Source organism: Phaethon aethereus (assembly GCF_964289735.1).
Source record: "Phaethon aethereus genome assembly, chromosome: 1".
Classification (NCBI taxonomy): Eukaryota; Metazoa; Chordata; class Aves; order Phaethontiformes; family Phaethontidae; genus Phaethon; species Phaethon aethereus.
The window spans coordinates 68,300,445-68,316,029 of NC_138575.1; the positions used below are offsets into that span (position 1 = coordinate 68,300,445).

General features: G+C 45.2%; 1 protein-coding gene across 1 annotated transcript in view; it reads left to right on the forward strand.

The window, feature by feature from the left end:
* IQSEC3 (IQ motif and Sec7 domain ArfGEF 3) overlaps positions 1–15,585 on the forward strand; it is a 105,099-nt gene that overhangs the window by 44,207 nt on the left and 45,307 nt on the right. Inside the window, exon 2 of the mRNA XM_082013945.1 lies at positions 6,288–6,368. Within this exon, the coding sequence (XP_081870071.1) occupies positions 6,288–6,368 (81 nt within the window). The remainder of the gene's footprint in view (positions 1–6,287; positions 6,369–15,585) is intronic.

Below are 15,585 nucleotides of genomic sequence, written 5' to 3' on the forward strand. Positions count from 1 at the left end.
AGCTGAGATATCACAAACAATGACTTCTGGTCAAAGGCTCTAGCATTTATTCAAAATGTGGAGTTTTAAAGAGAAACCAGAAAGGCTACATGAGTTGGACTAGTTATTTACTGATAGAACTAACTACTGATAGATTGAGGGAACACCATTTGCCTTGCAGCATTGTCAGGTTTCTAAGAACTGATGTTGCCAAGGGCAAGGCTATTGAATATGCAGGCCAGTAGGGCCCAAGTCCCAGGCTACAGACGTTAGGCAAGTACTGGCACTTGGGGAACCCAGTGATCTTCATTGTTCTTGCAGTAGGGGCCATGCCAGCTCTCCTACATAGCTGACCAGGGCTGCAATCGCAGTGGAATGCAAGGCTGATGTAGCACGTTAGAGAAGAGCACACTCTGTGTAATCATAGTGAGAGCAATTTTCATTCTATCTTGTTTTGGCGTTTCTTGTAGTCTAAAATCATTCATGCATTACAACACAGAGCTGCTCTTTATCTATGGGAACAGGCCACACTTGGTTTTTGTTTAATTAAAGCTGACTGGAGAGCAAGGAGCACTACCGTTTTCCATACGCTGTCTGGGTTGGGGGCTTGCTTTTCCGGGGGGGCAAGAGAAGAAGAAAAAGGGGTTGGACTTATTGACCATAATACAGCTCTCAGCAGACAGGCATCTCTGTTTCAGGACAGCTATCGTCAGTGCCAAACGAGCGGGCACTGATGCTTAGGGTGGGCAACAACACTGAATGAACATAAAGCCCCAGGCACTTTTCTTGAGGGAAGATACAGCATTTTGGCAATTTTGGGAAAGTCTGCACTCCTTCAGCCCTGTGATGTGCAGTCTAGGTAACTACAGAGACTTTCACTTTTTGGAGCTCAACTCTTGTACCCTCTACAATACCCGTTTTTAAAAGAAAAGAGGCTTGGCTCTTCGGGGTCCATTCCTGTAAAGACCAGGGCAGCATGAGTCAGGGGGCCCCTTTGCAGCACGGTCCAACTTTCTAGGAAGCCAGAAAGGCAGAGCTAACTCCTGAGCTGACTAGACAGCTTGTGCTAGCCAGGAGGTTTGGCACATGCCTCTTCTAAAGTTCATCACAGAGCAGGAATTGCTGTGGCCGGACAGTTCGTTCACAGATACCCCCACTGAGGCTGCAGGCAGCTGGCTGGAGGATACCTCTTGTCAGGAGCAATGCTGAAGACAACTGAATAAAATTCAGTCAGTTGTTTTCTCTTAGAGGAGAGGGGGCTAATGTTTCAATTGGCAGCACGGGTTACCACTGGGCCAAGCACAGCTTTCTCTGCCTTTAAGATAGGTCTGGACTGTCAAATCCTTGCCTCCAGAGCATGTGTCCCAGCTAGACGGAGCAAGGCACTGACAGGCTCAGGCTGTTCCCAGTCTTCCTTTTGCATCTATGCTTGCCCTTGTCCTCTGCTGCTCCTCCGCACACGACTCACATACTGCTGGCAACACTTACTTCAACAGGCCCTTCAGCATGCCTCCCCTCTCTGTTAGCCTCTTCCTCTTTTGTACTGCTCAACTCCTCTTCAGTCACCCAGAGCACCTTTTCTTCTTGTTGTTTTTTCCCTTCCAAGCCTTCCTCGGGGTGCAGCCCAAGGGATAATAATTTATTTGTTTTTAAATCAATAAACTGGAAACAGAACAGTTCAACAGTATCGTGACAGATGGGAGAAATCATCTCTCTTCCCAATCACCTGCCTGATCTGCCCGTAGCACTGTTTGTTTAGCTGCAGTCTCTGCCATGATTTGCAAGTCTGAGGAAGGCAAGGTAGAGGACCTAGAGAAAGGCAAAAAAAAGCAAGTCCTGGACCTACGCTTTTAACTGGTAGACCATTGCAACCTACCTGAAGTATTTGAAAAGAAAAAAAATTACAAATCAGCACCCCAAAGTAATGAGCCTGAATCAACTGTCACTGGATTAAAGACATGATGCATTCTTCCCTGTTTTTCAAAGGCAAAATAAGCCTTATGCTTTCTGGTGTTTAACTCCTCAGAGGCTGCACATTCAAGTTTTACGTAGCCTTCTGACTTATGAAGTAAGATTTGTTTAAAAACAAAATAAAAAAAGCACAGAAAGGAAAAAAACCACCATCAAAAGTCTTAACACTGACTTCAGACAGATACTAAATATCTCAAGACTCACTTTAAAAGTTGCAAAGGTTGACAACACCACAAGGGAATGAAATCCATGTAGCCACCAGCCATTACAAGCCTGCCAGGCCCTCTTGAATCACAGCAACAAAAAATAACATCTTACCTGAAGACTTCATGCGGTTAAGAAGACAGCTGCTTTCCTAGAGCACTTACTTTAGGCTTAGAAGTGATAGTAAGTCCCTAGGACACTTGCACCCAGATGAGAGCTGCTTTGTCCCGATAGCAGTTAATACAGCCTCTTCAGGATGGGAACAGGTCCACTTCTTCCATAATAAGTTAACCCTTCCTCTCCCAGCTCCTGTCTGCGCTATGCATGCTATCATGCAAAGGTGAGGGCATGGATTTTCAAAATATCAGATATATGAAGGATCAAGAGATGGAAAGAAAGAGGAAAATGAACAGGGAAAGCCTCCAAGGTGGAACCCAATCCCTGGGATGTTTGCCTGGCTAGCACAAAAGAGAAGGAGAAGCAAGCTGTAAAAGAAGAATGTAAATAGACCCAGAGCTCCACATGCTCTTGGGCATTTGGGGAACTCAGATTTAATAGGAGTAATAAGATATCCTTCCCTGTCCCCATTCAGGGGAAAAGCTTTCAGCAAAGTCCTGGAATACCCACTTCCACCTCATATTTTTACCTGACAGGCAGTGCCTGCTCTTCACCACCTCCCTGGTGGCTTTTCCATGGGAGTCATGGCCCCTGGAGGGGGACTCAAGGATCCCAAATGGCCTGGAGGCAGATTTCTGCCATGTTCAACATGTGATAGTGGTATGTAAGGTGCAGAACTCCAGAGTTGTGCTCCAGAGATCTTGGGATCTCAGAGGTTCAAGAGGACTCTGGTTTGGGCAGAAAATACCCAAGGTTAGTGTTAAACACACATGAGAAATCATGAGAACCGGAGTCAACAGCTGACTGTGCAGCTGCAGTGCTCAGAGCATACTGATTCTCTGAAGAGTATCTGTGAGGCGTTTTTTCTTAAAACACCCACAGGAGACTGAGCCTAAAGTCCTGTAGCTTCACACCACTGTTCCTTTCCCTGTTTTCCCTTTACCTTTCTCTGTGTTTCTATCCTGATAATTAACTAGCAAGGCATTTCATCTATATACAGGCTTCTATTTCTCATTTTTTTTGTCTGTCCTTGTTCCTTCCTCTTTTTCCCTATGTTTTTCCTCCCTGTTGTTTGCTTTCTTCATGTGTAATTAGGAATCGGAGTGGTGCGTCTGCTGTTTGAATAAAAACAGACAACAGTGTAATTCATTCAGGGAAGTGTTGAGATTAGAAATGGCTGAAATTTGGGGGGTCCGTTTTTTGGAAGATTCCATGTGGAAGCTGGTGAAGGATCTAGAGAACAAGTCTTCTGAGGAGCAGATGAGGGAACTGGGAGAAAAAGAGGCTGAGGGGGGACCTTATTGCTCTCCTGAAACAAGACAACTATGAAAGGAGGCTGTAGTGAGGCGGGTGTCGGTTTCTTCTCCCAAGTAACAAGTGATAGGACGAGAGGAAATGGATTCAAGTTGCACCAGGGGAGGTTTAGATGGGTTGTTAGGAAAAATTTCTTTGCCGAAAGGGTTGTCAAGCACTGGAACTGGCTGCCTGGGGAAGTGGTTGAGTCACCAGCCCTGGAGGTATTTAAAAGACTTGTATATGTGGTGCTTAGGGACATGGTTTAGTGGTGGACTTGGCAGCATTAGGTTTATATTTGGACTCGAACTTCAGGATCTTTTCCAACCTAAATGATTCTATGATTCTACAGTTTCAAAATATGTTGTTACTTTTATCTGGAAATAGGCCCTTTTTTTCCCAGCGGTTCCTGTAGAGACGAAATTCAATAGGAAATGCCAATATATATACTTACGAAACCAAGCATGCTCCTCAGAATGAACGCCAGTGTTGCTGAATCAGCTGAGAGCCTTGTGCATTTCCACACTGCAGCTGATGATGTCTATGACCCCAGGTCTGCCCTGCAGAGCCGACTGCCTTGCCTCCACACCACTTGGGCTAGCCAGCTCCCAGCGTTGCTGCTTTGGGAGTTGGGCAGCACGAAGAACTGGGTGGAAAACCTCATGGCCCCTCTCTGATGCGCTACTTGTACGGCACGGCTGCACTAGAGGTGTGGAATATGGAGGCATGGCCCTCCAGCAGCCTGCCAGGAAATCCAGGTAAAGCCCTGTAATTCGAAGAATCTCTGCCAAACCCAAGATGTTTTCACCAGATAGATAGTTTAAATTTGATAAATTACGCAAAACCAAAATTTTATCAGAAAATTCCTGATGGATTTTAGCTGGAAACAAAGTGACAGGATGTAGGAGCTGGAGTATTTGTGTGAGCCTGCTTGAACATACACTCAAATGTGATCCCACCACTTGCTGCAGTGAAAAGACAACACAAGTAATTTATGGACACACCAGTCAGATAGGTGCTTGCCACCTGAGAAGTTTAAATTAGAAATAACATAGAGAGAACCAGCAATAACCAGGCTGGCAGGAGACAAGGGATCTGAGCTGGCTAGTTACAGATGTGGAAGACCAGGAGATGAATTTGATATGTCAGACAAGCATGTCCTCTCTTTTCCAGCAGGTTGCACGTCACAGGCAGGGACCGAGGGCGTGAGCAGAGGTCAGTGAGGTAAAACTAACGCTTTCGTCTTCCCCCTGCTGTGTTGTTCCTGCCAATCCTGTTGTTTCTAAGGCAAGGTTCATTTTGAGAATGCATTGGAAGCCAAAGAGTGGAAAACCTAAGCCGTTTGTTACATTAAGCTAGCTGGGAGGCCTGAAGGAGTATCATCACTGTCTGTAATTCAGCTATCTTTGTGGCCATGTCTGTCAGGTTTTGAGAAAGACAAAGGTGATAAGCTTCACATTTCAGAGTGACGGAAAGCGTGGCAGGGGCTTTGGAAGAATCTGAGACCCCATGACAAGCCAGGATACTTAGCTTTACTGCTTATGACTGGGTTAGAAGCTGTAAAAATATTTGTAAAAGATGACCTCATTTGAACCCTGGGTCTCCGCAGTAGCACTGAGAACAGAGCTCTAAGTGCTCTTCCACTGACTTGGAGACAGGGTGATTTTATGCCATCTGAGGATTCAGCCTGCTTTATCTCCCCTGCTTCTCTTCTCCCCTTTCCATTTTCTTTTCCATTCCCTTAGTACTTGCCCCCCTTGACACTGTGTCTCTTTTTAGTGACTCCTTTTCATTGATGAAGGTCAGTGTGTTCAAAATTGGCTGTTGATTTGTGCTGCCTATGCCACCTTAAGGGCCTCCCTGGCGGTATCTTAAAAGGATCTCTTTTTCAGAAGTGCTGAGCAGCTCTTACTGGGTTCCAGTGCTATGATAAGTGCCCAACACCCTGAAAACCAAGCTCCTTACAAATGTTTCCAGGCAAGAGACCCAAGAACAAGTCACTCAAGATTAGTGAGCAGTTTTGGAAGTTTGGTCCAGGATTTCTTCCTTTGGATGAATTCTTTTGCCTTTCTTATCTAATAAACACATTTTCAGCCTTTTTTTTTCCTGTTTTGTTCAGGTTTGTTACTTCTTATGGTTTTGTCTTTCTTTGCTGTGATCGCTTCCTCTCGTCATGATCTCAGCCCCCCTGCTTGTGCTTGTCTTGTCAGTTTTCCACTGCTATTTCTGGTAGTGCCCAGTGTTGATGAGCTGAGGCCATTTCTGTGGAGACGCTTCAGGAGAAATGTCTGCAGAGTTAGTTTAGCCACAGTCAACAAAAAATCAACTCCTTTGCATCACAATGTATAGGAAACATATTTAAGGAAACACATCTAAGGAGATGTTTCTGTTCCAAAAGAAATAAAAGTTAGACAGGCAAACCTGTTTTTCATGTGATGTATAGGATCATGAGACAGATACTGATAGAAGGAAAACTTTTTTATTTGGGTGCTTTTGCCCCATTCTCTACAGGCTTGACACCAGCAGCAGGACAGGTAAGGAAGGGGAATAGAATTTTCCCCACCACCTTGGAGTGCAAAACTTTCATATAATAATCAGATTTCTCTTTCAGCATCACTGGGAGTCACTGTCCCCTTGGAGCAACCCTGGGAAAGGCATTCTCCCTTGAGTTTTCTGCTGAGTGAGCTGAACACTGACCTGCTATGGTTTGTTTTTTCTTACAGGAATGAAACTGTTTTACACCAGTTCTGTTGCCCAGCAGCTGATGCAGAGCAGAAGCCTTCATCTCCAGACTCCTCACCAAGGTGGGAAATTGCTGCCAGCAAGACCTTTTTTTCCATCCCTTATTTCCTTATCATGCATCACTGATCTTCCTGCCCCAGACAGAATTCTCATATTATACATGCCCATCCTCCCTTATGTCCCATGTCCCCAGCACTGTTGTCCCTCTCTTTTCCCTCCCAGAGACTGCTGTTCATACTGTTGTGTAATTGCTCACAAACCTGTTCCGGCCTCCACTCACACATACCCATGCACCTCCAAAAAGTACTTTCAGCCTCTATTCAGACATCTACTTCCATCAACCCAAATCCATGCTTGTACCTTTTCTTACCCTTCTGCATCACTTTGACGCCAACATACACATGCTCCACTCTTCTCCTTCAAATTAGTTATCCCACATTATAAGGTGCCTGGACATACCTTGAAGGTACAGAAAAAGTCACCAAACAAACTCAGGGTTCTGTCTCACATCCTGAGGGTGGGAGGGCAGAGTTTAAATGTGTTGAAATGGTCTGAGCTTGCCTGTGAAGGACAGTTATAGACAGGTACTATTAACTGTTGTCAACTTGTATCCAGTGCAGCCAGGTGTGGGTACACCAGCAATTGTCGTAGCTCTCCCTCATCAATGAATGACATCAGTGCCAAGACCAAGGGGTCCAAGGAGCTTCAAAAATACTTGAGATGCACCTACTGCATATAATTTCCATGCTCAGCCTTATCATTCTGTTCTTGTCATCTCCTTCTCCTCTCACAAATTCTTACACCTCTGTCTCACAGACCTACTCCTTTTTCTCATGCCTCATCACCCTTCTGTCAACAGCAAACAGGTTTCTCTTTAAAGATTTTGCTCATCACACTGCTAAACTTTTACATCTGACCTTTGGCATCTGTATCAGAAGCCTGAGTTACTAGGGAGGGCTCTGGACAGAATTGGGCAGCCGGATTGCAGTAATGAGGCTACAGCATTTTAAAAATTTTATTTCTTCTGTTTGTTCTGCCCACTGGAGCAGACTGCGGTTTCTGATTTCCTTCCAAGGAAAGGTGTGAGTGCTGGACAACTGTGAAGAGAACAGGGGTGTGTATATGTATGTATGTGTGTGCGTGTTCAAAAGTAGGAGAGAGACACGGTAAAGAAGCAGCACCCTTCCTGCCCATTTGTGTATGAAGATGGAAGTGTTCACTCCCGTGATGTCTGTGCTGAGGGCTTTCAAGCATTGGTGAAGTCTGCATGGTCCCTGTGGGACATCTGTAGCTGCAACCTCCATGGCAGATGGGGAGATGCTGGCAAGGAGGAGGAGGAGACAGTAGAGGTTTCTGTGGTAGGGACAACCACCTCACCCTTGCATTTCTGGAGAGAGAGAGTTTGCTTATGTATGTGCTCTATTTTGTCTGAACCGAGGCTCAATTTTGCCATAGTGTTCTATCTTCATACCCTGATCCTTGACCCTGCTCCATTCTTGTCCCACCCTCCATCTTATTTCTGGTCAGTTCCCTTACTTTCTGGCATTTTCTTATCCTACAAGGCTGTCAATCCTACAGTGTCTTAAGCTCTAGGGTCTTTCTCTAGGGTCTTTTTTTCATGCTCATGCTTCAGGTCTTCCTTTTGTCTCAGTGACTCCCAAAGACCCTACCCGCCCCTTGAGCCTGAGTTAACCTGCCCTCCTTGTGCTGGGAACCACCAAATTTTTCACTTGGGGTTTAGCAGGTAAATTGAAGGGGAAGCAATCACTTCTTTCAGTAATTTAGCAACTTTGGCAACTTGCACCCAAAGATAAGTCTGAGCCAGGAAAGACAGAAGGGGGGATGAATGACAATGGCCCCTACACCATGTTGCATCTGGGCTTCGAGTTAAGGGGCTTCTTATACAGAGCTACGCCTGTCCGTTTTATGTCTTTTGTAGCTTGTCCCACTCTGCAGGCCTCCTGCTTTCCTTACTTTTTTCCCAAGGCTTTCTCTTGTCCTCTCCATTTCTAATGCTCCCAGACCCCAATAGCAGTCCTGACTCTGTGTGTGACACAATATTCTATGTAGAGATAGAGATGGTTGAAGTCACCATGGCTGTTTGAATGTGAGAAATAGGCACACAGAATTTTTGGTTCTTCAAACACAGCAGCTTTTAAACGTGATCCCTCTATGTGACTATCTCAGGTGAGAAGAGCATCCCTACTCCCCACACTGTGCCAGAAGAAAGGCAGAGAACATGCAGGACTATTAAACTCACTGGTCAGCTTTATGCTGGCCCAAAAACACCTCCTAGCCTCTGCCAGGTCCTGCAGTCAGCCATTGGCTTCCTTCATGTCTGACATTACATATACAGTGCAGTGAGGAGGGCAAAAAAAACGGCAGAGAGGGAAAAACACAGGGTCCTCATGGAGCTGATGTCTGTAGCTGGTAGCTATGCTGTTCTGGAATGGCTCAATACACCGCTGGGACAAGCTCATCAGATCATTTACAGACCCTGTCAACCTGCTCAAATCATGAACAGGCTCCCCATTGAACCAAGGCAGAACAAAAGTCAATCAAGACTGAAATATGTGGGTCAGACAGCCTGAATAGGGAATCAGTTCGTGGGTGAGCCAGGCTTATCCCAAAATAAGCTCATCAGGGCTCCTGATAGGAGAGCCTGGGACACAGGCCTCCCTGTGCAGCTCTCCTGAGCCCCGCTGAACGGACAGCCAGTCACAAGTGCTGCTATGGTGAATTTGATAAACCAGCTCGGGTTTATTCTTTCTTTTTCCCCTCCATGATCAGGCATTTCCCTAAACGAGATAAATCCTGTCAGAAATGATGCCACTAATAACCATCAGCCGTCTAGTTTTAATTAGAGTTTGCTTCATTAATGCCCCAACTCCTCTCTGTGCAGCAGATTAAATAATGTACTTGCAGCTCATTTACACAAACCCCCAAACTGCAGGGCTGAGCTACAATCCTTTAATTAAACAGCCCGGCTGATCCCTACCACTGCCTCGGCTCATCAGTCTAAGCCGATTAAAGAGAATAGGGACTAATAAAGAGCATAAACAGGGAAGTGACTCTCGTCTCTTCAAGGGACTTGGAGACTCCAGTAGTGATTGGCTGCTTTGTCCTGTACCAGGAACCTTACCTCAGCCCACATCTATTCCTTCTGGGACCTGCAAGAATGGTCCTGGTTTCAGCAGGATCCCAGCCTTGTCCTGTGAGGCAGAAATCCTTTGGGAGACTGAGGGAACATGGGTAGCAGGAGGGTAACGCAGAAGGAAAGGTGAAGACAAAGAAAGGGGCATCAAGGCAGTAAAAAGAGTGACTGCCTGATCACAGGAGAGACCATCAAGAGCAGCCATACAGGTCAAGTGTGGGGCAGAAGGACAAGGAAACACAGGGCCTAACAGTAGGAACTGTCTGGGACCAAAGTTTGTCTCTGCTTGTGGTCTGTGATGGTCATTGTTGTTCTTATGTGGTCTCCCGTAATGTTTGTCCTGCAAGATTTCTGACTCTTTCTTTGCTAGCCATCCAGCTAAAAATGCCTTGGCTTCACCTAGGTGGGAATGATGAGGAACATGTCAGTGTCTAACCACTCAATAGAAACCAACTCAATGAGGCAGTTGTGATTATTCCCACTTGTATTCTGCTTTGCTTCCTTGGCTGCCACAAGCAGTGCTAGCCCCCTTCTCTCCTCCAGCATGTGAATTCCTTGTGGAGCAGTTACAGCTCCGTGAGTTTAGCAATACAAATTTCCTACCTGGCTGCTTACCAGCAATCAGCAAGACCGTAGACCATGAATATTAGGAGACAGATTTGATCCTCAAATATGCCCCCAAAAAGCTCAGAGCCAAAGTACAGCATGAAGTGATGGCAGCAGCAGGCAGATTCCTATTGCTGAACTCTTAGGGCTTTCCCACTTCAAAGTACACTGTAAATCCTGTACATGGACCACCATTGTCTCCATTGGACTTGTACACCACTGGCTTCATGACCATAACTCATCTTGTATGTTGGGCTTCCACTGGGGATGCCAAAGATCAGTTTGAGAGAAATGAGGAGACTCCATGGATAGCAGTAGGAGCTAATCCTGCTCCTTTTCTGAGGTGCTGATTAGACTCTGATTTACCCAAACCCTATAATTTCATAAAGCAACTGCTCTTTTTCTTGCTGGCTTCTGCCAGTTAATGGCAGGGCTTCATTCTAGGGATTTGAATAGCCTAGTAATTGCATTTCCCACTTCTCCCAGTCTCACACAATGGAGACTGGCATCCCAGAACAATGACCTTAAAATGTGTCCAGCAGCAGCCCAGCTCTAACAGGATTACATACCATTTTCCTTTGTGTGAGGTAATAGGGCTGAGATGAGAAAGATTTGTTTCTATTAGAGTAATGAGAGGAAATGATGGAGTCACAATTGGAGGGAACAGTATATTCATTCAGTTGCCTTTCATAGGCTTTTCAGAGCCTGCCTCTGGCTCGCCTGCGGTGCTGAATAGGAAATCAGCAGAAAATCACCTCTGCTCCAGTGATGGGAAAAGTTCTACATAAAAGTTCAAGCACCTGGGGCAGGTCCACTTTGGCAATGGACATGGGGATAGCAATGGAGGGCTGAGGTATCATGTCACAAGGAGACTGGATGGGATCTGTGTACATTTGTGTGAAGGTGAAGATGTATGAAGATGCCAGATAGCTCTTTGGGAAGGGGGGATGTTCCACCTGCATTTGTGAGAGAGAGAAGGTCCTTCCTATCTGGAAGAGGTACAGATGAGACCTGACCTGCTTTTAAGTCAAAAAAGACAGAGTCCTCTCAGGAAGAGGAGACGTCAGGGATCTGACCAGAGTCTTCTGGAAGGGCTTGGATGTGTATTGAGCAGAAGAGTTAGGGTCTGAAACATCTATGGAAACATCTATGGCAAAACTGGGCAAGTTCTGCTTGTATTATCCCATACTATTTTCTCACTTTCCGGTGGGGAGACTGCTGCTTAGATCAGGATTGAAACATGATTACTGCAACTGGCAAGTGCTTACTTCATGATTATGGACCAATTAAATTGTAACTCAATATAGTTTAGACTTCAAATAGCTGTCTACTCATTTCTAAAGTGCCTGCTGGATTAGTCACCATTACAGATTGGTTACTGCCTGGCATCACAGCACCAATTAGTGGTAAGGAGACATGTAAGCCATTGGCTACATCCCCAAGCCAGCCTTCCTTGCAGTTCCGGTGATATTCTCTCTTCCCTCACTTCTACTTACCAAAGTACTCAAATGGAAATATGTGTTCTTGCTGGAAGAGGTCCTTTGTGCTTGTGGCTCCATTTTTGTATGTGGGAGGGTGAAAAGTGGATGGACAGATTTTGGACAGTTCTTTGAAATCAAACCTTCAAACATCTTTCTTCTTGGCTCTCTGAGCTGCATAAGAGTATGCTACACCCTAAGCAGTACATGGTTAAAAAACAAAACCTGATTTAATTTACTTCTGGTGGTCTGCTGTCTCTGACTCTTCATGTCTCTTTACCCGAACTCTCTGTTTCCATTGAACATGCGTTTGTTCTTTGTCCTATGAAGTCATGCTGGAAGGCATCGGCACAAAAGAACCATGAATATTATCTACTGCACAGTAAAAACGTCATGTCCCTCTTTGGCTCCCTACTGCTGTAGCCCCCAAGCATTTCTCCTCCCAATACAGCTCTCACTTTGCCCTTGGGTGACTCTAGGTCCTCTCTCCAAGTCAATTCTCCTTTCAGATGCCACTGAAGCACCTTGATAAAAACAGGTGGGGAATGATAATTTTCCATCAGTATCCATCACACTTTAAGCATTACAGAAAAAACAACTGAGCTACCCAACATTTTGTCTGAACTTAAAAGATTGACCTTGCCTGACAGAAAGAAGGCAAATCCAATTAATGGAATGGGAAATTAGCCCTTCTGGTTTAGGATTTCTGGCAGGATATTGGATATATGAACTGGAGGTCAGTGCTTCCTCTCAGCTCCGAGGTACTCAGTGGCTCTGGCCCAGGTGTGAAACATGTTAATGATTCTAGTCTGTATGAAATCAGATCTATAACCTACCACACAAAACAGCATAACAACTCTGACTAATTGGCCCCCAGCTGGCAGTGTCAAGTGCAGGCTCCTACAATTAGTGGACCATGGAGGCTGAATTCTCCTCTGATTCTCCAGGTCAGGCTCACAGCACCTTTGCCAGTGCAAAGCAAGCCTCTACGCCCATGGTCTGTGCCTTGTGTGGTCTGAGGACAAATTACTTTATATACAAAGCTCTTCAATCTGATTTCTTTCATCCGTGCTAAAGTCCTCCACAGCACTGTTTTTGAAAACACACAGGAGAAGTTTGAGCAACATTTCTGCTTTGTTAGCACATCCTGTTTGTGCTTCTTTTCTCATTTCTTTTCCTTATTGAGGTCACAGGCACGAAGAGAGGATTTTTTCTGCTTCTTAACAGCTCATCTACGTCTTATCCTTTCCTCCCTGTAGATTTAATAATCCTGTTCAAGATATTATGATTGGAGGTTGTGGGGATGCTGCAAACAGGCAGGGATGGGTCAGCAAAGTTCGCATAAGCATTCCCCAGGCTCACAGTTGTCAGAGGTTTGATTTTAGTCTGACACAGTGATGTGGGTGAGGAGTAATGTCTAGACCCAGATTTGAACTCTTCCTAACCTTGAGAGTGAGTAGATGCCTCACTTTTTATGGGTGTTTTGTACAGTCAGGACTAGCAGCTTTAATGGCTTTGCAGGAGCCTAAGTCCAGAACTACAAAGGTATTTAGTAGGTTTGGGGGGAAATAGGGAAACACAATTATAAGCAAAAAATGTTTTAGAGAACATCCTTAACATCATAGTTACCAGGAATCTCTTACAGGGAGGTATAGTTGGCAATTATTCTGGTATTATGACCTGGGGGGAATGGCTCTTTCTGGAAGCATCCAAAGAAACAGGAGGTGAGTTTCAGATGCAGTGTCTCAGTCCTGTAAATGAGATCCACCAGGACATTTTGACACTATCTCCCACACAGGCATTTCTCTGGTCCTTCTCTCCAATAGCTGGTGCAGTCACTTTCAGGCAAGTTTGGAGAATATGAGTGTGGGGAAGTGAAGAATAGATGGGGTCTTCAACAGGGAAAAAAAAAATCTCTGGCAGAAACTGGAGTCTCCCTGTCATATTAGTTGCTTTGTTTGCCTCTGTCAACACCTTTCTTCAGGAAGGAGGAAGATGGCAGGAGAGAGAGGCCAAAGAAAACCCATCTGAAGTATCCTCTTTCGAAACTGCAAAGATACGTATCAGACGCATGTTTTCTGAGAGCCTGAAGCTGTATCTAGCCATTGACTGGCCACATGTTCTTCCAGTCCTTCCTTTTCCCGTGTTACTTCTGTTGCTTACATGGGTCCTGCCCTAGAGGAATTTGGACTTGGATTCAGATACTCTTCTCCCACATGTGACAGTGCATGTCATTTCTTGGGCTGCAGCAGCAGTAACATCAGTGAAAGAGAATCGATCATAGCCAACCTTAGAGTTGTGGGAGCCACTTTCAACAGCTATTGAGATCAGTTAGTTGCTTTAGTACTAGGTGGTTCACTCATGGCTTGCAGATGATCCTCATATTCTCTCTCCCGTATTGCAAAGAATTCCCTTCCCATAACATGGCAATTTCTGGGTACCAGTGGAATGCAACATAAACACCTGCTGCATCCTGTGTTTTCTGTATGATAACACCAGAGAGATGCACGAGCATTGGCTATGACAGCTTTGGAAAGAGTCCTGTATCTAGCACTGGAAAACAGGCACAGACGGTTGATGAACTAATAGCAGATGGACTGTGGTGGAGCTCACACCATTCATTCTAATCCTCTACTGATATCATCTGACCCGATCTGCATCAGTCAAGATGCACTGACCCACAAAATTGGGCTATTCCAGATCTTTTGTACACTAAGGTGTGTTCTGTTGAACTTGATAGGTGGTTTCTGTGGACCCTCTGTCCACACACTTGTTCATGGCTTACAAGGCAGAGAGAGATAAGGCAAAGAGATGGAAAAAAGAGCCAATGAGAAAGAAAGGAAGACAGAGTCACCCCAACAAAGATAACAGTACTACTGCAACAAAATGCATGGCAAATATGCTATACAGAGAAGGAGAATGACGGGAGAGAAAAGGCAGGAAAAGCAGGAAGCTAAAAAATAGTGTAAATGAAAGAAGAAACTGGAGGGAACAAGAACATATGAACAGAGATAAATGAGCAGGTCCCTTGGCTGGAATATTCCTGTTCATGCCAGCATTCTTTGGCAGTGACAGCAATGAGGCTGTGGCCTTTTATTACACATTTTCTTGCAGTGTGATGTCAATCCAAAGCCTTTGTCTTTTCTGTGCTCTGCAGTACTAACTTACTCCTATGCAGGTTCATCTTCTGACCACCCCCATGAGGCAGGCTCTGTGCTCAAATACAATAAGCTCTGCTTTTGTGCTCCAGAGTTCATTCTTATGCATGTGGCCCTGACAGGCTGTCATATGCTTCAGGAAGAACTGAAGAGTCTGAGATGCTGGAGAACACTGTACAGCTGTTCAGGCCACTCTGTTAGGGCTCTGCAAACAGCTAGATAGCTGAGGAATAGGTTGTAAAAAAATTGGGAGATTTTTGGGACTGCCACCTGGCCTGTTCAAAAACTGCAAAAGAGCTGGAGATCACTCCATCTTCCGTGAGGAAACATCATCCTGAAGAAAAGCATCGAGACATAAACAGCAGCTGAGTTCAGCGAGATTTTTCTTCTGAGACTGAGGAACCTAGCTCTGGCCATACCATTTGGAAGTGTGTTCTAGTAACTTTTAACCATCTCTGGTTGGCACCTTGGTTCTTTCCACACACAGATAGTATCATCATCCCATCGGGATGGTGGTATTTGCCTAGTGACTAGAGCCATGCGTCACCTTTGTCATGTCCCACACTGGTATGTCGCTGCTTTCCTGTAAACAGGTTATGATGCTGTTATTATTGCCTGTGTGTCTGGCTTGGCTGCAATCCTTCTCATTCCATCTTTTGGGGAAAGAGGGAAGATGGGAATAGACTACCCTATGTACACGTTGCAGATACTCTTTTGCACATGTCTTCCAGGGTGACTGGCAAAATATAACATATGCCTGTAATTTCCCAGAGTACACTAATGTGAGAGTGGTAGGTCAAGATGCACAAAAACGCATGGTGCAGAATTGCCTTGTGAGAAGTATTGCCATGCTGTTACAGCACAATTGGTTCTGATAAGCGTG